Source organism: Cupressus sempervirens, chromosome 1 (genome assembly GCF_028749045.1).
Source record: "Cupressus sempervirens isolate cs-2001-9-10 chromosome 1, ASM2874904v1, whole genome shotgun sequence".
Classification (NCBI taxonomy): Eukaryota; Viridiplantae; Streptophyta; class Pinopsida; order Cupressales; family Cupressaceae; genus Cupressus; species Cupressus sempervirens.
The window spans coordinates 882,546,815-882,570,675 of record NC_143118.1 but is presented as its reverse complement, the minus strand read 5'-3'; the positions used below and the strand labels follow the sequence as shown (position 1 = coordinate 882,570,675).

At 30.6% G+C, this 23,861-nt stretch overlaps 1 protein-coding gene across 1 annotated transcript; it reads right to left on the bottom strand.

Annotated features, from left to right (window-relative positions):
- Nucleotides 1-1,285: 1,285 nt before the first annotated feature.
- Nucleotides 1,286-3,554, bottom strand: LOC149580652 (3-dehydrosphinganine reductase TSC10A-like). Its single transcript, XM_089814388.1, has 4 exons — nucleotides 3,267-3,554; nucleotides 2,926-3,189; nucleotides 2,280-2,427; nucleotides 1,286-1,749 (listed from the first exon to the last, which is right to left on the bottom strand). Exons 1-4 carry the CDS (start codon nucleotides 3,549-3,551, stop codon nucleotides 1,439-1,441), a joined length of 1,008 nt encoding a protein of 335 aa, XP_089670514.1. The 5' UTR covers nucleotides 3,552-3,554; the 3' UTR covers nucleotides 1,286-1,438.
- Nucleotides 3,555-23,861: the final 20,307 nt, after the last annotated feature.

The window sequence follows — 23,861 nt, the reverse complement described above, 5'->3', positions numbered from 1 at the left end:
CGAATGCAAGCATGGAAGTGGTTGGTTAATAAATTCACCTCACATAGTTTAAATTGGTAAATCCATTGGCACCCCATTTTCAATGCTAGGAAACTTTAATTTACCTTTTAAAAAAATATTATGTAAGGAACATTATAGACAAGGTATTTAAAATCTAATCAAATCCAAATGAAATGTACATATTAAAAAATAATTAAAATGTTAAAGGAATTTTTTTAAAGGAATGTAATGTACATTAGGCTCAACAAAAAATGTATAACAAAGTAATACATCCTAGATACAAGCAAACAAGAAAAAATAATAATTTAACATCATCAGGAGACCCCAGTTTAAGGAGCTAGAATTCATAAATATGCTAAATGAAATGCTTCTAGATGGTAAAGAAAATCAATTAAAACATTTAATTGAAAATTCATAGATATATTATTGTGCTAAGTGTTAGTAATTAACTCATTAATTTATTAGATCTTCTTCTAATCCTAAATGAACATTTTAAAATCTCCAAACTCTGATCTTCTTCTAATCCTAAATGAACATTTTAAAATCTCCAAACTCTGCATTTGAATTTATGGTTGACTTCCATGGATGTAAACCTAATGTATGAATATGAACCACATGTATATTAATTATTCAAGATTCCAGTTCTATGATCTTCTCATCATGATTTTTGTGACCTATAATAGTTGATTGTTAGTATTCAACAAAACCTTTCAAGAATGCACTATGCAAGGATAGTCTCCCTAGGCCAAGCCCTTGTGGTTCACTTTAAATATATAAGACAATAAGAAACCATTTACTTCATTTCTATGGTGATGCAAGGAGATAGTATAATGATGGTGTACAACAATAAAATAGATGTATCTTATGTGATTGTATTGAGATGCTCTCCTTTATGATCCTTTGATTATTTAGGCAATGAAAAGAGACTAAGGTGTGTTCTCAAATGTAATAACGTACTATACAAGTCAATAATTTTGTGCATTACTTGGCTCATAATGGCTAGTTGCAGGACACAATGAAAACCCAAATATACATTTGTGTTTTGAAAGCAAGTCAATAATTTTGTGCTTTACTTGGCTTATAATGACTAGTTGGAGGGACAAAATGAAAGCCCAAATATAAATTTGTGTTTTGAAAGCTCAAGACTTACTTTAGCACCAAAAAAAAGTAATTTTATGAATGTGAAAATAAACTAGATAATCAATAAGAGAAGGTTAGTATCTACAATATATAAATCAAATATGATCATATTATTTTTCAATTCCCAGACTATAATATATTTCTTCTACATTGAACATTGCATTAACAATATCCAATGAAAATGATTCTAAACACTTTATTTTTCTCAAATTTCATCATTACATTTATTTATACTTTAAAAAGATATCAATATTATTTTTACAAAAACAAATATATATATACTTCTTCTCAAAGTATTCTAACATTTCTTATTATTCCTATGTTTTATAGCATAATAAACATAAAAAGCAGCGAAGAAGCTGAAGAGTCGAATAGGAAAATATAATAGCAACTCAACCAGAGCCCTTCCAAATGAGTCTGCAGGCATCGGTCCACGAGAGAATGTTGACATAACAAGGCCATCGTATTGGCTTGTGACAAGAAACGTTCCATTCTTTATTCCTTGTAATGTATATTTTGCAACATGTTCAGGTTTCTCTGCTTGACTTCGATTATAGAAAGTTGTGGCCTTAATAATCTGCAATATGTCTTTGTCATTTTCCATGCCACCTATATAAATTGGAAACATCAAAACAAAACTATATTAAGATAACTTAAAGAATATTAAGTGGGAAAGTTTTAGATGTTACTGTATTATGTTATTTATAAAAGGGTTTTAGTTAAGAGGATCTTATTTTGCAAATTAAAATACATGTTTTGATCATGAGTGAATAAATATTGAAATTTTTATTAGAGATGAGTTTTTTAATCGTCAATTAATGAACAAACATAGAACTTATCATATTAATAAAATAAGAAATTAAATTATTTAATGTTATTTTATATATTTATGATAGAAATGTGATACAATCAAATTAAAAAATATATATTATATTTAATAATATAAATTAATTTTTTTTAATAACTTATTATTAAATCTTGAGAATCTTTATATACACATAATTCTAAAAATTTGAAGGATAATCTAGAATGGAAGATAATGGTCATAACAAAAAAGAAGAAGAGCTTATTTATATTTAATTATAAATTTACAAGATAATAAAATTAAACATTTGCAAGATAAAATTAGAGATACTTACAGTAATCAAGCATGGGAGTTTCAGTATATCCTGGAAAGATTATGCTAATTCGGATGTTATAAGGCATCAATTCAAGCTTGAGAGTTTCTCCAAGTCCCTTGAGAGCATGTTTGGTTGCAGTATATACAGCATTACCATACAAAGTGTACTGCATAAAGAAATTACAGTCAAGAAAAACATAAATTCTTCAACAATATATGAGATAGGACCCAATAGTTGAGCATCCTAATTTTATACTTCTCAAAATCATGTGGAAACAATCAAATCCCAGTCAATTTTGTAAACTATAGTTTCAAGACTATATCATCAAATATAATAACAAATGTACATGTTGTTTGCTTAGTTAAAAACACCAGTCTCACACTTCATAAATTAAATGAAGATCTAAAGAATATGCTTCATTCAATTATCAATATCCAACATCAATACAAACATCTTGAAAATCACTTCCCATCAAATATTGTTAAAATTATGAAACATTCAATCAATACATACTATACCACTAGATCTACTAAGAAGATGATAACATAACAAGTACCATGATACAGAGGTAAAATTACTTGAAACAAATGTTTGCTTGGCTTATATATAATATTGAACTGAAATTCACAATAAATCAGTCCGAGATGAAGCTTTTGAGTAATACCAGGCCTATGAGAGAGTTCATGAGAACAATTGACATGGGTGTTTGAGCACTCTTCTGCTTCATCAATGGAATCCCCACATGCAAAGTATTGACAACCCCTGTCAAATTAGTTTGAATCATGCCATGCAGATCTTCAATCTTACTCTCATCCATAAGTGCAATTTTTGCAGCAGCTGCATTGCAGATCAGCACGTCAACAGCCCTCCATTCAAAAGACTCTTTTATTGCCTTTGCCAATGTTTCGTACACACACACATCTGCAACCTATTAAAAAAAAACTCAGATCAATCTCAAGATTTCTAAGCCTTGGGATAAGCTTGAAATGAAGCAATAAAATAAACCTTGGTAAGTATTTTATGTTTGGTGTCACCATCTTTGGCTAGAATTTGTTCTGCTTTCTCCAATTTAGTGGAGCTTCTGGCTAAAATAGTGATGAACGCTCCTTGAGAGAGAGCCTCTTTGGCAATGGCAAGCCCAATTCCACTTGACCCACCTGTTATCAGAACATGCTTTTCCTCCAGAGATTGCAGCCATTTTGATCTCATCTTCGTTGGAATACGGAATACTGGCAATAGGATTAATAACCAAAGTGGAGTTTTCGATGGTTTGATTCCATAGAGAATCATTTATTTATTTCTCCCGCTGGTGCATTATTACTTGAGTCGATGAGTTCATTAAGGTACCATTTATGGAGGTCGGTAGTTGAGATAAGGTTGGTAGTTGTATTAATATCGAGAATCTCGAGAATGAAAGCAAATGTCCAGTAGATAAATGATCATGCCGATAGAAAATTATAAATCAGCGAGTAGAGTATTTTTTTTTTTAAAATTCATACACCTCTTTATAAATATATATATTTGTTACATTCTTTGGTGTGTGTATATATATATATATATATATATATAATATTTAATTTTTGTAAGATAAGTGGCATTTTTTCAAACTTTTAAGGGCTTTGAATGAAATGTCTCTATTTAGACTTATGAGACAAACTCTTTAGAATATATGCACAATGGTTTTGTTGATATGACATTATCAGCATTTAAGTTGTTCATAAAAAATATTGTTGCATCTTTAAGTCCTATGTTGACACTAATAAATAAAAATGTTATTCAACTTAATAAATAAGGTTGCAAAGCTGCCAATATTTTGTTATGGGTTTTTGAAAGTGGGTTGAAAACATAATATTTGGTGAAATCAAATACCTGTGATATCAATGTTCTCGAAAAATTTGCAAAAACTTGAAAGAGTTTTATGCAAACCAAAAGCCATCATATTAATCGAAAATATGTAAGAATATATACAATGATGTAACATCAAAAGTCACGAAATGTATATATGGCTATAATAAAAATAACAATATTTAACTAAAAAAGACCTAGAAAAACTTTTTTAAAATATAAAAAAAATAGTTTCAAACATTTAATCTTTTGTATAATTTGGATCAATTTTGCATGGATTTTATAATTTTTAATTAATTATAAATAAAGATTTATTTCTCTTGCCGGCACAATATTACTTGGGTTTCATTAAGGCACCATTTATGAAGGCTGATGCTTCAGACAAGCTTGGTTGTTGTATTAATATAGAGAATTTCAAGAAAGAAAGCAAATGTCTAGGAGATAAATCATGCTAATAAAAAATTATAAATCAGTTACTATAGAGTATATAATTTGATGTGTATAGAATATATTAATTAAATTTACAATAACTTATGTATAAAAGAGTATTTTTTTATGTATATACTTTTGAATATATATATATATATATATATATATATATATATATATATATATATATATATATATATATATATATATATATATATATTTGTTACTTTCTTTGGTATATTAATAATACATATATATTATATTTAATTGTTGTAAGATAAGTGACATTTCCTTAAACTTTTAAGGACTTTGAATGAAATGTCTCTACCTAGATTTATGAGACAAACTCTTTAGAATATATAGACAATGGTTTTGTTGATATGACATTTTCAAGCATTTAAGTTGCTAACAAAAAATATTGTTGCATCTTTAAGTCTTATGTTGACACTAATAAATAATATAAATTGTTATTCAGCCTAACAAGACACAATTTTAGTATAGTAGTTTAGTAGTTTTGATTTGTGTTGTGGATAGTAGTTTTGATTTTTGTTGAGTTTAATAGAAAGATTTTGTTTAACAATTAAAATAAATGTTAGAGTTTTTTAAGTTTTTTTTTTAATTTTAAAAAAGTCTCTTAAAATAATTTGTTGCATTTTGTGTACAAAAATTTGCAAGCCCTATTCTAGCACAAAACAACCAATTAAATTGTCAATAAATATATATTTGTAAATAATTTGAAATATAATATATATTAAAACTTTATAGTTGCAAAAAGTAATTGCATAATAAATTGTGCCGATTGGACAAACATATGAAAAAGTTGCACTCTACTGTAACATACAACAACCAATCAAACCATCAATAATATATTGTGTTGAATTATTTTTAATACAATAAATATGAAAACTTTATAGCTCAAAAAGTATTTGAATAATACATTTTTCTAATTAGACAAACAATTTAAAAGGCACTAATAAACAAGGTTGTAAAGCCTCCAATATTTTGTTATGGATTTTGCATGAGATTTTGTAATTCTTAGTTATAAACAAAGATTTTTTTGCATGTGATATTATGATTCTTAATTAATTATAAAAAAAAATTTTTTTTGATCCTTGAATGTGTACTATGAAGATTTATTTATTTGTTGGTAAACAATGATTCATCTTAAATAAAAATGTATAAATGTTATTGTACTTCATTAACATCATTAAGATGTTTTAATACAAAATTTAAAGATAGAAATATATATGATAACAAAAAAGACTTTACAAAATATGTTTAACAAGTGTAATATAATTACTTTACTTTACTTTCTTTTAGTATAAATCTAGTTTTTATTTAACAAATTTATTATAGTATATAGAATATTTAAATGACTACTAATAACATAATTTTATATATTTGTAATAGAAAATGTAATTATATAATTATATCATTTTTATTATATATATGTATATGTATATGTATATGTATATGTATATGTATATGTATATATGTATATATATGTATATGTATATGTATATATGTATATGTATATGTATATGTATATATATGTATATGTATGTGTATACATATACATATACATATACATATACATATATATATATATATATATATGTGTGTGTGTGTGTGTGTGTATATGTATATGTATATGCATATGTATATATGTATATGTATATGTATATATGTATATATATATATATGTATATGTATATATGTATATGTATATGTATATGTATATATATGTATATGTATGTGTTTATGTGTATACATACATACATACATACATACATACACACACACACACACACACACACACACACACACATATATATATATATATATATATCGATAAATGATCACAATCTGGATTAATTATTGTTATTTGTTGTAATTAATTATTTTATTTGTCAAGAGAATTTGAACCCAAGACCTCCCACATGAGAGGCTCACAAGTTACTGTTGTTGTGTTGTAGGCTCTTGCTTTATTTTTATTTAATAATTTATAATCACTTAAATTTTACAAATAAATAAAGAAAACTATTTAGATAGAATATATGAATTATATTAGTTATAAAATTTATACATTTATATATTTATAATAGAAAATATAATTATAATACTATATCATAGTTATTTAATAATTTATAATTATTTAAATTTTACCAACAAATTTTCAAACATTATTTGACCCATTAATAAAATAAATATAGATATAAATATTTCACTTATAACTAATCATATAAACTAATATCAATATATCAATATAAACTAAATAGAAAATATATTTTTAGACAAATAAATCAAATCAAAATAATTAAACTTTAGTCTAAAATTTGATTCCTCACTTATTTTGTTTTACCAATAGAATGAAAAGTAAATAATTTAATAAATTTAAAAAGTTAAACAGTGTATTTAAATGTAATATAGTCATATATCCAATCCCAATCAAATGGAAAATAATCATATATTTAAATTCTACTTAATATTTTTTATTTAAAATATTTAAATTTTTAATTACCATTTTTAAGTTTCGAATGTTTAAATTTCAAAAATTAATTTTTACTTGCATGTGATTGATTTTAATCATATTAATTACATTTAAAAATATTTCAATTTTACAATCTCATTTCTCATCAATCTTAATTGGTTGATGAAATATTTAATTTATAAATAATGATAAAAATGTTAAAACTAACTATTTTATATTATAAATGATAACAATTTCAAAATGAAGATTGATACAATTTTGATATGTATACTCACTTTTTAAGAATATCATTAAAAAAATTATGATTTGTTTATCTTAATATTTACTAATTTCTTAAAATTGTTCACTATATTTTAACTTCTATCTAATAATAATATTTGCGAGACATGAATATATCTATACTATTTATAAAAGAATATATATTAGTCAATTGGTTAATTACCAATAGTCGTTCTCACATTTTAATTTCAATTGACACATCATAATTTAAATCATTTCAGATATATATAATAAGATTTTTAATTTAGTTTAATTTATTAATTATTATTATCAACTATATGAATTAAATTAATTGTAGCTAGTCTAATATTGTTAACAATCCTTTAATCATTTTTAATATCTTGGATCAAACAAAATTAAAATTATATTATAAATTATTTTAAAACTATAATGGTAGATACATGCCACTACATGGCACTTCTTGATATCGAGACTAGCAAGAATGAAAGCAAATGTCGAGAGAGAATATGCATTATAGTCATGGTGATTTGATGTTATCACTTTTTTCCGTCTTCCTTTCTTTTAGATAGAAAAGTATAATGGTTAATAGAGTGGTCTAATAGAAAATTGATAACCTAAATTATTCATAAATGAATGAAAACACAAATGAGTAGAAGTGCAAATCTAAACAACAAACTGAAAAGCAGGGCTTAACTAATTATTTTTGTTCTTATAGTTTAGTGTTTTTTACAAATTGTTCTTATATATTATGAAGTTTAGTTGGGTTGATTGAAACAGATAAAAGTTTAATTAATATATAATTTCTTATTTATCAATTTTTACTTGGCACTCATATTAAAATGAGATAAAAGGTTCTACTAATAGAAAATTAGATAAACAAGTTAATATGTTAGTGTATCGAATAAATTAATTAAATTTACATAAATTATTGTATAACATAGTCATTTTTATGCATACAATTTTAAAATACTATATATAATTTGTTACATTTTTTTGGTTTATAAATAATCTATATATATCCTATTTAATTTCCACTTTGATTTTATCAATTTAGGTACAATCAAATTATTACAAAATATACATAAGAAATCATTTAAAACATTTTTTATTGTCAATATTAAATTTGGGGATGTTTGTAAGATAAGTGGCATTTCCGCCAAGCTTTTAAGGGTTTTGAATGAATGTCTATACATGAGTTTATGCGACGACCCCTTTAGAATATATACACAATGGTTTTGTTGATATGATATGACTTATGAACATTTAAGTTGCCCACAAAAAATAATGTTGTATGTTTAAGTCTTATGTTTTGATTAAGTAAAAGAAAGTTTTGAATGGACATGAAACCTTGTACAAAAGGACAAGAAAGATATACCAATGAAGGATCTTAAAAAAACTAACACCACCCAACAAACTAGAGGGACACACCAAAATTCCCAACAAGAGGACAAGTAACCCAAAATGCCACAGACCATCAAGATTTACATTTTGGCCCAGTCTTTTGAGAACATAAAGACATATCAAACAAAATTTTGGAGGATTTGACTTTTTTCCCTTTAATTGTATGTCCCACCATCCTCCACCTTCCTAGCAACCTTTTGCCAATCCCCAAGGCAAAGGGTAGCTCCACTACTAACCCCCAAAACCCTTGCAATAGGAGATAAAACAACTAAATCAACACCAACAATAGTGTTCTGGATAGAGTACACATCAGAAGAAGGGACATCAACAACATTCTTCATCAACATTGCCAAAGGGACAACATTCGAATCATCTGTAGAAGAAGGGACAAAAATAACATTCTAAGTCAAAACCATCATTAGGACAACTTTTGAATCATCAGAGACAACAATAGAATCCTCAGCCAAAGAAAGATCAATATGGGAAGAGCTATTCAACCCATTAACATCCATGGATACTTTTTGAACTATATAGTGATCATCTAAAACCCCCAACAACCAAGAAGTTGATTTATTTGATTTAACCTTGTTAGAGGAGCATCACATAGTGAGATGGTTGGTCTTATGACATTTCCTACATCTGAAGGGAATACCCTCATAATCAATAAGCTAAATCCAAGAACCATTTGGAGAAGTCAATTTAATCTTTTCAATGAGCCCCTTGGAGACATCAATCTCCACAAGGATGTGAGTATACATCATCCTATAGATATTGGAAGAAACCAAATCAACCAACAAGAAGTCCCCAAGGGCATCCCGCATAGCCTCCAAGATTGAATCTAGCCAAAAGTGAAGGTGAAGATTTGATAGCGTTACCCAAAGAGGAATCTTATCAAAGGATTCAGTAGCTGGATCAAAATCCTAATACCAAGGTTTGGTCATCAAGAGGAAACTCTCCTCCCACGAGAAACCGTGACACAAGATGGAATTTCTATCTTCAACATTTGCAAATTTCACAATAAAAAAACCCCTTATGATAGGGTAAATCTAAAATAAATATGAAATTATTGGGTCCCAATATTTGGAAATCCAAGCACGCAAATCTGAAAGAGAGGACCAAAAACCCCTAAAACATAAAATAATAGCAATAGAAGAGAAATCCTCTACATATGTGGAAATCTCATCAACAATTTATGAATCTAGATGAAGCACAAGTAAGTTACTTATAGAAATAGACACAACCAAATGGGTCCCCTTCATCAGAATAGGATCGCCAATACCTATCTTAAAAGTAGCCACATCTACATAAGAAATTGCAGATCTCCCCACAACAACCCAAGACCCAGGGTAAGCATTAGGAGAATGGAGAACACCTACAGTAGGAGTAGCTAGACCAAGACCTGTGGTAGTGAACTAAGCCATAGTAGGAGGGAAAAAAAGCTTCAACAACTGCAACTTGAGGATGAAGGGTATCCCCAATAGCATCCTGCAAATGATGGGCAAGAGAAATATTTTGTACCCTAGTGTGAGTAGGAGTAGAAGCAATGTGGCCAAGAGAAACATTTTGAACAAATGTACAAGCCTTCTAAAGAGTGGATACAGGAGCACATGTTTAAGTCTTATGTTGAATCTACTAAATAACACAAATTGATATTCAACCTAATAAACAAGGAGTTCCCTCCAATTTGGAAATTGAGTTAAACTCTATAGTGAAATTAGGAAATTTTTGAATTCAAAATAAAATATGATAAATTAAAAGTTTATGTCAAAAACATAAATCATCATATGTTAGATTTATAAAAAATAAAATTCCGGACAAAGCTAACAAGTCACCATACTAAACTTAATAATGTGTAAAATGATTTGAGGGCTCAAGGAGGCAATACTAGTAAAACCTCGTTTCCTTGCCAAGTTACAACTGATATGCACCCCAAACAATACCATATGTGCCAAATCAACCTGAAAGGGGTGTTAAACCATTAAGGTTGCATGCTCTTCAACCAAAATTATTAAAAGGTGACAACCTTAAATAAGCCATAGATATAATCTTTATCAAATACATTGGAGCCAAACTCTAGGCCCGCCCTCAAGTTGGCTAAAAAATCAGAAAATTGATTGGCTTCCTTGAAGCAATGACCAATTTTAAACTCTTGAAACTTCCAAACTTTTCCTAATACATATTGAAGAAATAGGAAAAAAAAAAAAAATTCAAATGAGACATAATTAGTATTGGTGAAATGATAATGGTGATACAAGAATGTGTATTACTTTTTCCATACTAAAAGTAGATATAGTAGAAGTAAATAGGAAATAAACAATACTAGAAAATTACTTTTAAATTGAACAATAAAGTTGTAAACATAATATTGCAAGCTAATTATTAGATTATCCTTAACAAACATATCAAACTAGTACACCCATGTGAAAGGGGAAACTACGTAAATTAAAACACATATTAGAGTTTGAGGCTCAAGAAAAGGAAATGTCACTTGAAGATTGGGAAAAGTTTTAGATTATCCTTTACAATCATACCAAACTAGTACACTGATGTGAAAGGGGGAACAAGATAAATTGTAGCACATATTAGAGTTTGAGACTCAAAAAAAGTAAATGCCACTTGAAGATTGGGAAAAGTTTCATACATATAAAAGAAAAAAAGAAAAAAGAAAAATATCTCTCTATGTTCTACATCTAATTTGCACATAAGAGAGGATTAACTATAGGGGAAAGTGGAGTATTTACTAGATATTTATGAAATGGAAAAAAAAATCCCCCCCCAAAAAAACTTAGCATTAATTGCAGTAAATTTATAATTTTTAAGAAAATATTAGAAACTCATTTTTCTAAGAGCAAAGATCAAAAACATCAAAAAAGAAAGAGAAACAAGTGCCACACAGTGGCATGCACTTGCTATAAAAATATATTGTAATAGAAATAGCTATAAAAATAGATGTAAAGCATTTTATTAAAGAAAGTCCTATAAGACCAAATTAAATGTGCCAATCATTGTTGAGAAAATTAGATTCAATAATAAATTATATTAATAAATTAAGATATAAACTTAGAAATGTTTGAATAATCAAAAAATAATTCATTATGATTAGTCAATAGATTATAAATTAATTCACTAATCATTCAAATTGAATCAATAGTACTAGCCTAAACAAGTACAATAAACAAAACAACTTTACAATATATTAAAAACATAACTACTTTCCAATAATATTTTAAAATTAAATGCTAGTATCTTTTATTAAGATGCATAAGTATCACCAAACTTTTAATGGCTCTAAATGAAATGTCTCTACCTAAATTTATGAAACAAACTCTTTAGAATATATACACAATAGTTTTGTTGATATGACATTATCAACATTTAAGTTGCTTATAGAAAATATCATTGCATGTTTAAGTCCTATGTTGACACTAATAAACAAGTGCCACATAGTGGCTTGTATTTGCCATAAACTATAGTTTAATGAATAGAGTTAAGAAATATAATATATTAAATAAATTTAGTAATATGTTGATATTTGATTAATTTTAACATTTTTAGATGGAAATTTTACAAAGAAATCATTCAATTTTAAATGTTTAAGTATTTAAAATTAAAATTTTTAATATAAAAATATATATAATTAACTTATGTGGATGACAAAATATTTGTAAAGGAAATATTATTCATTTTAATTTATAATTTAGAAAGATTAAGAAATTATCATTCTATTTTAAATATTAAATATTTGAAATTAATATATTAAAATATTAAAATATTTATAATTAATTTATGTGAAAAATATTATTTTTATATAAAATATTACTCTTTTAAAAATATAATCATTTAAACATATTATAGTGACTTGATAATTTTTAACTAATAACTAATTCTTTTTACCTTTTAATTGTTGTTGTGATCCATCTATTAACTATACTATAGTGACTCATAATTACATTTCTTATTAATAACTATTTTTTTACCTTTTCACTTGTTTGTTTATGTATAAATAGTTTATACCATTAAGAATTATCAAAGTTAATACTATTGTATGCTAAAATATATACAACTCAAAAAATATTCATACAATGTTATTTTTATTTATTAAGGAAGCTGAAATATTGGGTAGTGCTTGCTTAAAATCTGCTTTTATAAGACCTCAACCATATGAGCTAATCAAGTTCAAGTAAATTAATTTTTAAAAAATTAGAAATTAAAAATTTCACAAATAAACATTACAAAAATTAAAATTTTAAATTAAAAAAAAAAAAAAAAACTTACATCTGGTTGGTTGTCATTAAAAGAATTAATCACTAGTTAAATATCAGTGATTGCAATAGTATATTGCCTATGGCAAATACAATAATATGAATTGTTGTTTCTTAATTAATTATAAACAAACATTATTTTGCATGAAATTTTAAAATCTTAATTAATATACACAAAGATTTATTTTGTCTTGAATGTGTACTATTGTAGTCTACTAAGATGTTTTAATACAATATTAGCTATTGATTGTTTGGCCTAATGGGCTTCTTGTCATGCTCCACGCTGGAATATTATGGATAGGGGTAGCTTCCTCTTGACTTGTTTGAACTTGTTTCCTTGTTGAGCTCTCCTTCTTGTAATTTTTTTGTTCTAATAATTTTTTACCCTTCTTTTTTCCAAATATTTGTACATAACATGTGTTTAGTATTGTGAGGATATATAAATTGAGGTCATACCTTTTAAGCAATATTGCATATTTAGGTCGAAGGCATTGTTTGTACTAGATGTGCAAGAAATGTCGGGTTTTTTTTCCTACTGTGCATGATTCTTGAGGATGCAGAGGTGATCAAGAGTACCAAAAGGGGGTACCCACTTGTTTTGAATGAACATTCTACTTCAGCTGGATAGGGTTTTGAGCAGGATATCATGAAGGCTTTGTTGATGGAGGAGGAGATACCCTGTAAGTAGAAAGGATTTTTACCTTTCTTTGGAGGTTGATGAGATTTTTTATTATTTTGGAAATTTCAATGCAAAACATCGATGATTTTATGCAAACCCTGATATAATAAATAAAACATCAGATTGAATTTTTGTTTTTGTTTGCAGGGGTGCTGATGTTTACTAAGGTTTGAAGTCTATGAAGGTTTATGAAGGATAATAAGCACTTGGCCATAGGCTGCTTGGTGTCAAATGATTGGACAAACCAGAACATGCCTTATAATATTTATTTGTAATGTTGCCACTTGAGATTTGGATTTTTGGATTTAGTTTATTCATTTGGAGGAGTGTATATAGTTGCATCTTATTGATGTTGCCAACTAATGTGTTATTATTCCATGGTCTACCAAACAGAAATGCAAGCTTTATAGACCCTACAAATCCAGATTCTCAAAGGATTTGGTCTGGTTTGCAATTCTTTGTAAATTTAGTGAAGAAAATAAATTCTACAAGCACCCAGTAATCATAGATCTTATTCAAGATTTAGAAATATAGAAAATATGAATTTTTTTAAAGATCGTCATTTTTGGTAATATACTACGTCTAACTCCATTATTCATTGACATACAATCCAAATGTAATAAATTTACACTTGAAGTTGCTCATCTAAATTTACTAATTGATTACTGTACTTATTCCTTGCCTAAATTTCACTTTTCAGATGATGTTGAATGATATATGTCTGGAGATTATGATCCATGAGTTGCCAGTTTTTTTTTTAAGGTTTCACTCTCAATATTGGAGTTGTTTAATGACATGTGCCATCAATGATGGCCAATGTAAGGCATTGCATGATTTTCTTACTATTTATGATGTGAAAGTGTCTTAGGTTTTTTATATTTATTATTATGATGATGTCTTTTATTGTGGTTTTTACTTAAATATCTATGTTCTATCTTTGACTTTTTACCAATTTTTCTTCTCTCTGATATGCAGGCTCTCGATTATGTGGTTATTGAGGCTACAAAAACATAATATCAAATTGATTTTTTAGCTTCACCCAATATGCAATTTGGGATCGTAATACAAGGGAGTGTGTAAGCTGTCAAGATGATTTCTTCACCAATCCAATTATTAAAGGTTACTATAGCTATAAATGGATTTGCATTTGAAATGTTGTGATACATTTCAAAGAAGTAACCAGATAAGGCAATGGCCTATTTTTTCCCCTTAGGCTACACCTATTACAAATGTTTTATAGATTTCATGTACACTGCATTCATAATGCCAGTTTGTGTACATTCATTGCTCTGTTAAGGGGATGTAGCCTGATTGTAGTGATTAGCACCCATGTCTACATTAAATGGATTCCCATATTCATTTCAAAATAAGAATGCATTACAAGTATTGAAATTTGGTGTGTTGATATGACTTTCTGTTGGTAAACAGATTTGTCACAATAGAATTTGCCCAATGGAGTATGTGGCAAACTGTTCACAATAGTTGGATAGGCCCTTGGTATGTGGCCTTCTTCTATGTTTAGAGAGGCAGCTCACTCGTATGATATAATTTTAAAAAAAAAGATTTTCAAATAAAGAATCTAAAACTTCAAAGATCAAAAGAAAGCCGTTCAGGATGAATGCACCACATGCCCTCACAACCTTCTTAGGTAAACAAGAATGATAACAAAGGTGATTGAGAACTATGCTCAAAAGCAACCAGTATTACCAAGCACATTCATTATTCATAAACATTTGCACAGTACCATGAGAATGTCTACTACAACATGCAAAAATTTTGATTTTAGAATAAGAAACCCAAAGCACATCTCATTTCATTTCCTTGCATGAAGAAGACAATAGAGATTTTTTTTTTGATTTCAGAGATAAAAAGTGTACATACTTTCCAAAATTTATCTCTTGATCAAAATTTCAGCATAGTGTTCCCTTATTTTTAAAACCAAAAAGTTCCCTTACAAAGCCCAAAAGAGCCCTTATATAGACACAGAGGTTAATAACTACCTCTTCGTGGTTAATAACCACCTCCAAAATATGTGATTTTGGGGAGGTTAATTAACCTCAAGAAAATTAACCTATACAAGGAAACTTGCAAAAACAAAACTTTAGCTAGAGTTCCTAAAGATGTTTACATATGCAATCACTAATTCTTCTAGCTACCAACTCTGTCTATCTGGAAAAATTGATCTATCCCGAAAAACCCTATAAACATCCATAATGATCATCATTGATTCATAGTTTGGAATGAACACATTTTCCGTCCTGAGTTTGGCTGTGAAATATCTATCTTGAATTTCTTCTAACTCTTGTCGATAGGCTGACATGTTACAATCTCTCACAGTGACTGCAACCAGGCTGAGCTTCATCATAGTTTTAGCATCTGATACATAGTTTTCTATTTCTGAATGAATCTGAACACTAAAGGAATCAAGAAGAAACCAAAAATCAATATGCTAAAGGTCACTTATTGGCGCCCCACCTATTATACTAGAGATTAATTCATCTGTACCTTTTTTTTTCAACTGCTCCAAAGAAGCTATTAGCTTTTCAAACTTAGTGATCCCTTTGCTGATTTTTATCACCTTCCAACCAACATTTTTACTCCATATATGTGTTTGGTTGTCACTTGGATCAGCAATAATTTTCTCAAGGAGTAGGACGCTTGTATCTAACTTGGCCATTTCTTTTAATTCATCAGCTACTTTTTGCCAGGTGGATTTTTGTTCCTTGCTATTTTCTAGCTCTTAAAAAATTTCCTATATCTGTCTGATGGCTTTTCCACATATCTCCTTCATTCCAATTATAAGTTTTGAAGCATCCTCTATCATCCTATTTATCCAAGCTTCGATCATCATACTATGTGAATTGTGTTTTTCTATTCTTTTAACAACAATATGATCTAGAATACTATCAGGGCCTACTAAAACTGGTGGAGTGACCACTGCTTTGGCATTAGATGGATCACTTATTGAATTAATATATGATATCAACATCTGAACTTGTTCTTTGAGTTGCTCCTTGGTTCTTTTCTCTTTCTTCGCCCTTTGTAGCATCTGAGCAATAGTCACCTCAAAATTTTGAAAATCTCTTTCTGCATTAGAAGGACCAAGATCGACCTTAAATCTAGAATAAAATCTGATTCAAATGCTTCATCAACACTCTTTTCAATTATAGGCTTGGTTAATTCCACACACAAGTTGCCTAAAGTTTCATCAATAGCTAACCTAGACATCACCTTGGTCTTTTTCATCTTAGGAGGCTTCTGAAGAATACTAGAGATCACATCAAATGGAGGCAGGATCATTTGAACAACTTTCTTCTTCTTCTGAAGACTATTCTAGAACCATGAATGCATATTATTTGAAACTGGTACATCACCTGTTATATTTTCAGCAATCATCATTAAATCTTTTGAATTAGATAATTGATTATCTAGCTGTGTGATGTCTATTAATGATATCTCAGGAGGAGAGAGACTTGAATGAGGGAGTGCTACGTCATGAGATGATGTAATGGGAATGTGTGGTTCAATAGCTTGGGGAATTCCTTGATCCTTCATATTAGGTTCATTTTCTTCCTGATTCATTCTACCTTTCATACTCGTCCTTTTTCTTTTGACTGTAAACTTATTCGACTGATTTAGATCTTCATTTTGATCTTGAGGTCCTATATCCAATCATTGCATCTTCTCACTAGAAGTTGCCTCTATTGCCATTTGAGATAATTCCCCTTTATTATTTCTGCTCTCTTTACTTTGAAATTCACCAGTTGCTTTTTCGGCTTTGACTTTACTGATCCAATCTCTTGTCCTTTTAAGAACATAGGTAGACCTCTCCTTCAAGTTTCTTAATTCGGGAATTGACCAATCAATAGGAGGGAGATCTAGCAATTCAATTTTCTCATAATAGTAAGGGTTGACCAAAGAAACCTCATCATCATCAACACATGTCACATCAATGTCCAACTTGAAGTCTATCACCTGTTGTACTATAAGCCGCATCCAATCTCTCTTCCTGACTTTGAAATCATTTTCACAGTCCTCCCAAAAGTCTTCTAGAGCCGGGAAGTGACCAAGACTGGGATTTAACTTTAATTCATTCACTACATAGCCCTTACTATCATAAGGGAAATGCATGGTGTAAGGATGCAAATTTATTGTGGCGATAGATCTTTCAATGTTCCTGGCATCTGATGTAGTATCACAACTATAATATCCAATGCTGATAGGAAAAGATATTTCATCTATCCTCTTGTTCCTGCAAAGTTTATTGATTTGACTAATTTGCCTGCACATTTCAATCAAGACCAATTTATCATCAACAAATCTAGGTAGCATTAGTGGACACCCATCATAGGTAGCTAACCTGATATAAGTAAACTTTAGGAATTGTATGAAAACACTTCCATATTTTTGTACTTTCATCATTGCTTTTGGTGAAATTATGAGTCCAGCATTCCCCTGAATCTCCCTAATAGTTAGCATTGTGAATGCATCATTCACTCTTCTAAAATGGTGTGAGCTATTATCATATTGAATTTGAGGAAGATGATTATAAATGATGGTTGTATCATCATAAATACCCTTCCGGTTAACTCTTGGCCAACTTTTGGTACTTGCAATAGCATAGAAAAGATATGAAGTCATATAAAAGTAGTCATTTTCTTGAAGTCCCATGAGCTGTCTATGCAATGAATCACTAATAATTTCAGCCCAATCAATATATTATTTTCCTTCATAGACCATATTGATAAATAGGAACATCCAACCTTCGAACTCATGTGAATCCCAAAGACCAATGATCCTGCTCAATAGAGTTACCATGTTTGCCATGTCTTCTTTTAGTAACAATTTGTGAATAGATTTTCCTAATTGAGATTTTCCTCTTCTTGGTTGCAAGAACCATGACATCACCATAGTATTTAAACATTGGGTTTGATTTGCAGTAAAATACTCCTTGGCAGTTCTTAGATTGATGCTGGCATATTGTGTCCTGGTAGGCAATCAGAAAATAACACCAATAGAGGCAGGGTCTAGACGGACAATTACTTCATTGTTTGGCGAAATAACTTCTCTAGTGTTGGGATGATAAGCCTTCATGCACTTTAATACTAACTCTAGGCACTGTACTAAAATGGCATGTCCGCATGCTCGAGCCAAGCCACTTTCTAATATCTTTTTGGCTAATGGAGTCCTTTCTTCATATTCACAAGAGAAGACCAGAAGTCTTGAAGGGAGACATTTCCTAAAATGGTATCACTGATATCTAGAAGCATAGTTCTCAAAATAGGAGCATAATTTGGCTGCTGATACTTGTACTTCATGGTTTGATTTCCAATCCTTTTCTCAAATATGCCAAATTCCAAAGAAAATGAGGATGCTGATTCAAATTTGGATGATTTAATGAGTGAATCTTCCAAAGCTATAGGTCAGGAACAAGTATTTCATTTTTTCAAATATTTTGCTAACACTCTATAAGATTTATTCATGTTCACCACCTTTCTGTTCAAGCATTACATCAAGAAAGTCAAGAGCAATCTCAGATATTGCTTACATTCTCCATAACATGTCTCTAGATTTGAAAATGAACCATTAGAACTCTCTTCCATTCAAGGCAGTTGCTATCTTACATTAATTGGGTTCCTTCCCTATGTTCATATTTGTTGGAATATTTAATACAACAGTTGACGTTTGCCCCTAGAGCCAAATGCCCACCTACCACCTGACGACCAATAGAACAGACAGAAAACATAAATACGGTGGGTGAGATTTTCAAATCAAAAAAAGAGGGGGAAAATAGAATGTGACAAAAGGAATGCTTATTCATTCATTTAGTGAGTTCAAGCATATTCAACAGATCAGTAGTTGCAGAGCAGAGCAGAGAAGGAAGAAGGAAACAAGTTTGTGCCTGCAATTGCATGTACTTCCCCTATTCACTCTGTGAGTTTATTGTTGTTTGATTTTGTCCTGTTGAAGCAGTGATTTCTCTAAGCACCTTTGTATGTAGCCATTAGAGTTGCAGGCTTAAAATTTTTAAAATTTTTAAGTTTGAAGTTTTACCAGTTTAGGGTTATTTTAGGGTTTTCTAGTGGAAGCCGAATGCTCCCAGATTTTGTAATAGTTTAAATCTTAGTTGAATAGAAAAGAAAGCACGCATACTTGAATCTATTGTTCGTCCTCTTCTATTTATTGTATTTGAGAAACTTGGTTGAAAGGTTAAAGCTTGGCTCTCTGGTTTTAATGGTTAAAGAATTCACATTAGAATATTTCTAAGTTATAATTTTTCAGTTGAATAGAATACTCGGCATCTTCTTTCTTAGTTGGAGCTGAGATCACTTGGAATCTATTGTTGCCAAGCATTTCCTTTGTGTGCCGAGCTCTTCTTGTGCTGAGCCAACTCGACACCTGTTGCCTGTCACTTGACACCATCAAGTGTCGAGCAATTTGTGACTCGGCACCTTCAAGTGCTGAGCAAGTGTCGAGAAAAATTGGCACTCAACACCTTCATGTGCCGAGCATTTTTTAAGTGCCGAGCAAAGATTTTAGGTTTAAGGTTGTGAGTTATAATTTAAATTTATAATATTTATCACATGGTATCAGAGCTTTGAGGCCCCACATCCATAGTGAGTTAGGGCATTTTTTTTCTTGGGATATTTGACATGGCAAGAGATGCAAGAAAGATATGGCAGTAGCCACCACCCTTCAATGGGCAAAATTATGATACATGGGCCAAGAAAATGAAAACCATTATGGTTGAAAATGATTTGTGGGAGTTTGTAGTTAATGGATTCAATGATGTGACTGATCCAACTCAGTATGCTGCTCTCACAAATGCACAGAAGACTCATTTGAAAGAGTCAAGGAAGAAAGATGCAAAGGCATTAAGTCTTATTGAAGTAGTACTGACAGAGACAGTATTCCCAAAGATTGCAGAAACAAATTATGCAAAGGAAGCATGGGATATCCTTGAGACGAACTTCAAGGGGACTGATAAAGTCCATACTATAAAGCTACAGAACATTAGGAGGGAGTTTGAGAACCTTCAAATGAAGGAGAATGAATCAGTTGCAGACTTCAGTTCAAGGATCTCCAATGTGATTAACCAATTGAAGTAAAATGGAGAAGACTATCAAGAGTAGAGGATAGTGGAAAAGATATTGAGGAGTTTACCTCATAAATATGACAATTTGGTCATGACCATAGAAGAGGCAAAAGACCTCACTGTTTTGACAATGGATGAGTTGATTGGTATACTTCAAACCCATGAGCATAGGATCAATAGATCTACATATTCTTCTTCCCAAGAGCAAGCATTCAAGGCTCAGTCAAATCCAAGAGGAAGGGGGAGAGAAAGAAATGGCTCAAGCAAAAACTCCAGAGGAAGAGGCCGAGGTAATGGAGAACAAAGGAATGCTGCAGCAGAAAGCTCAAGAAGAGCAGATGGAGCAAGTAGCTCTCAAAATACCTCAAGAGGAGGTAAGAAAAACTACAACTCAAATAAGAGGAATGTGTAATGCTACTACAATCATAAATATGGGCATTATGCAAATGAATGCTAGAAGAAGCAAAATGATTAGTCAGGTGAAGCAAATGTGGCTGATGTGAATATGGGAAGTGGAAATAATGCCACTACCTTCATCATGTGTAATGTTGGTGAAGAAGGAAGCCCTGAGGTTTGGTACCTCGACAGTGGATGTAGCAACCACATGAGTGGTAATGAAACCTTGTTTTCATTCATTGACAAGAGTTTCAAATCTGAGATTAAAATGGGTAACAATGGAACCCTACCAATTGTAGGCAAAGGATCTATTATGGTTCGTACCAAGAAAGGTGAGAAGAAAAAAATAGAAAATGTGTATTTCACCCCTGGTATGAAGCACAATTTGATGGGCATTGGTTAGCTCATTCAAAATGGATACAAAGTGCTGATGGAAAATGACAAGTGTGTCATCCATGAAAAGGATGGGAGCAAGAACTTACTTGCAGCAGTTCAAATGACAAAGAACATAATGTTTCCCTTGAAGATAGAGACATGTTTCTCATCTCAAGTTGGTGCTGCACCTCCCACACAATCACCTCTAAGGAGTGTGATTGAAGACCCCTCACGGCTATGGCACCTCAAGTATGGTCATCTAGGCTATGCTGGTTTAAATTTGTTGTCAAATAAAAGTATGGTAGAAGGTTTGTCATGTATAGGAAATTCATGTGACAAGTGTGAGGCTTGTATTTTGGGTAAGAAACATAGACTTCCCTTTAATTCTGGAAATTCTAAGAGGGCTAGATATCCATTAGAATTAGTTCATACTGACCTAGTCAGTCCTAGGCAAGTTACTTCCATTGGGGGGAGTACTTATTTCATGACATTCATTGATGATTTCATTCGTAGGACATGGGTGTATTTCTTAAAGAATAAATCTGAAGCATTTGATAAATTTGTAGAATTTAAAGCCCAAGCTAAAAGAGAATGTGGACATTATATCAAGGTCCTCAAATCAAATAGAGGAGGGGAGTATACCTCCAATTTTTAAAAATTTTTTTGCTGGAAACATGGCATAAAGAAAGAGCTCACAGCCAACTACACACCACAACAAAATGGAGTGGCTAAAAGAAAGAATAGGACCATTGTTGAAATGGAAAGGAGCATGATGAAAGAGAAAGGTCTCCCAACTAAATTTTGGGGAGAGGCTATGGCAATAGTAGTTTACCTAATCAATAGGTGTCCTACAAAGGTAATCTGTGACAGAATTCCAATGGAAGGATGGTCACAAGTCTAAGATGGACAGTTGAACACCTAGGGGTGTTTGGATGTGTTGCATATGCACATGTGCCTAAAGAAAAAAGGCAAAAATTGGATGACAAATGTGTGAAGTGCATCTTCACAGGGTATAGCTCAGAATCAAAGGCATCTAGATTGTATGATCCATTGAACAACAAGATGACTCTTTCAAGAGATGTGGCATTTCTTGAAAATCAGTCTTGGTATGGTTCAATTAATGAGTCACCAAGCACTTCTAGTAAAGTGCCAATTATGAGTAAAGAAGATGCTGATGAACAACAAGAAGAAGGAGTAAGTAGAACAAAAGGTAAGTAGATTCAGACATTGCCGAGCTCCTCTAGGCATGACCAAGTGTCAGTACCGAGTACCAGTGAAGACCGAGCTAGTTGACAATGCAGCAGCAGTGAAGATTCCGATCCCACACTCTCCTCCTTGTTACCAAGAAAGACCAAGAGTCTTAGGGAGTTATACCAAGATGAAAGGTATGAAGATTATGATGAGAGTGTTAATTTTGTATTTTTTTCTCATAGTGATCCAATATATTTTGAAGAAGCAATCAAGGAGAAGAAATGGTGTAAGGCCATGGATGAAGAAATAGATGCTATAGAGAGAAATGAGACATAGGAGCTAACTAAATTGCCTCCCAAGAAGCATGTGATTGGAATGAAATGGGTCTACAAGACCAAATTCAATGCTGAAGGCAAGATTGATAGGCATAAGGCAAGTCTAGTAGTCAAGGGCTACAAATAGTAGTATGGAAAAGACTATGATGAGACATATGCTCCTGTTGCAAGAATGGAAACTGTGCGTGCTGTCATAGCAATTGCAACCCAACACAAGTGGAAGGTATTTCAAATGGATGTGAAGTCTGTCTTCATTAATGGTGTATTGAAAGAAGAAGTATATGTGGAGCAACCACCTGGTTATGAAGTTGCAGGTGAAGAACACAAAGTATATAGATTGAAGAGAGCTCTTTATGGGCTCAAACAAGCTCCATGGGCATGGTACAATAGGATTGACTCATATTTGATGAGCAATGGCTTTAGCAAAAGCAATGGTGAGCCCACTCTTTACATCAAGGTAGCAGATGGTAATATATTGATTGTTGTCTTGTATGTAGATGACTTGATTTTTACTGGTAATGATAAGGCTCTAATAAGTGAGTTTACAGATTCCATGAAAAGTGAATTTGAAATGACAGACATAGGTCTCTTGAAATACTTTCTAGGCATAAAAGTAAAACAAATGCATAGTGACATCTTCATCTCTCTAGAAAAGTATGCAGGGCAGACCTTTGAGAGATTTAAAATGCATAATAGTAAGGTAGCCCCCACACCAATAGCAGTAGGTCTAAAATTGAGCAAGGAAGACTCCAGCAAGAGAGTGGATCTAACACTATACAAGAGTATGGTTGGAAGTTTAATGTATTTGACTACAACTCGGCCATACCTAATGCATGCAGTAAGTCTAATTTCTAGATTTA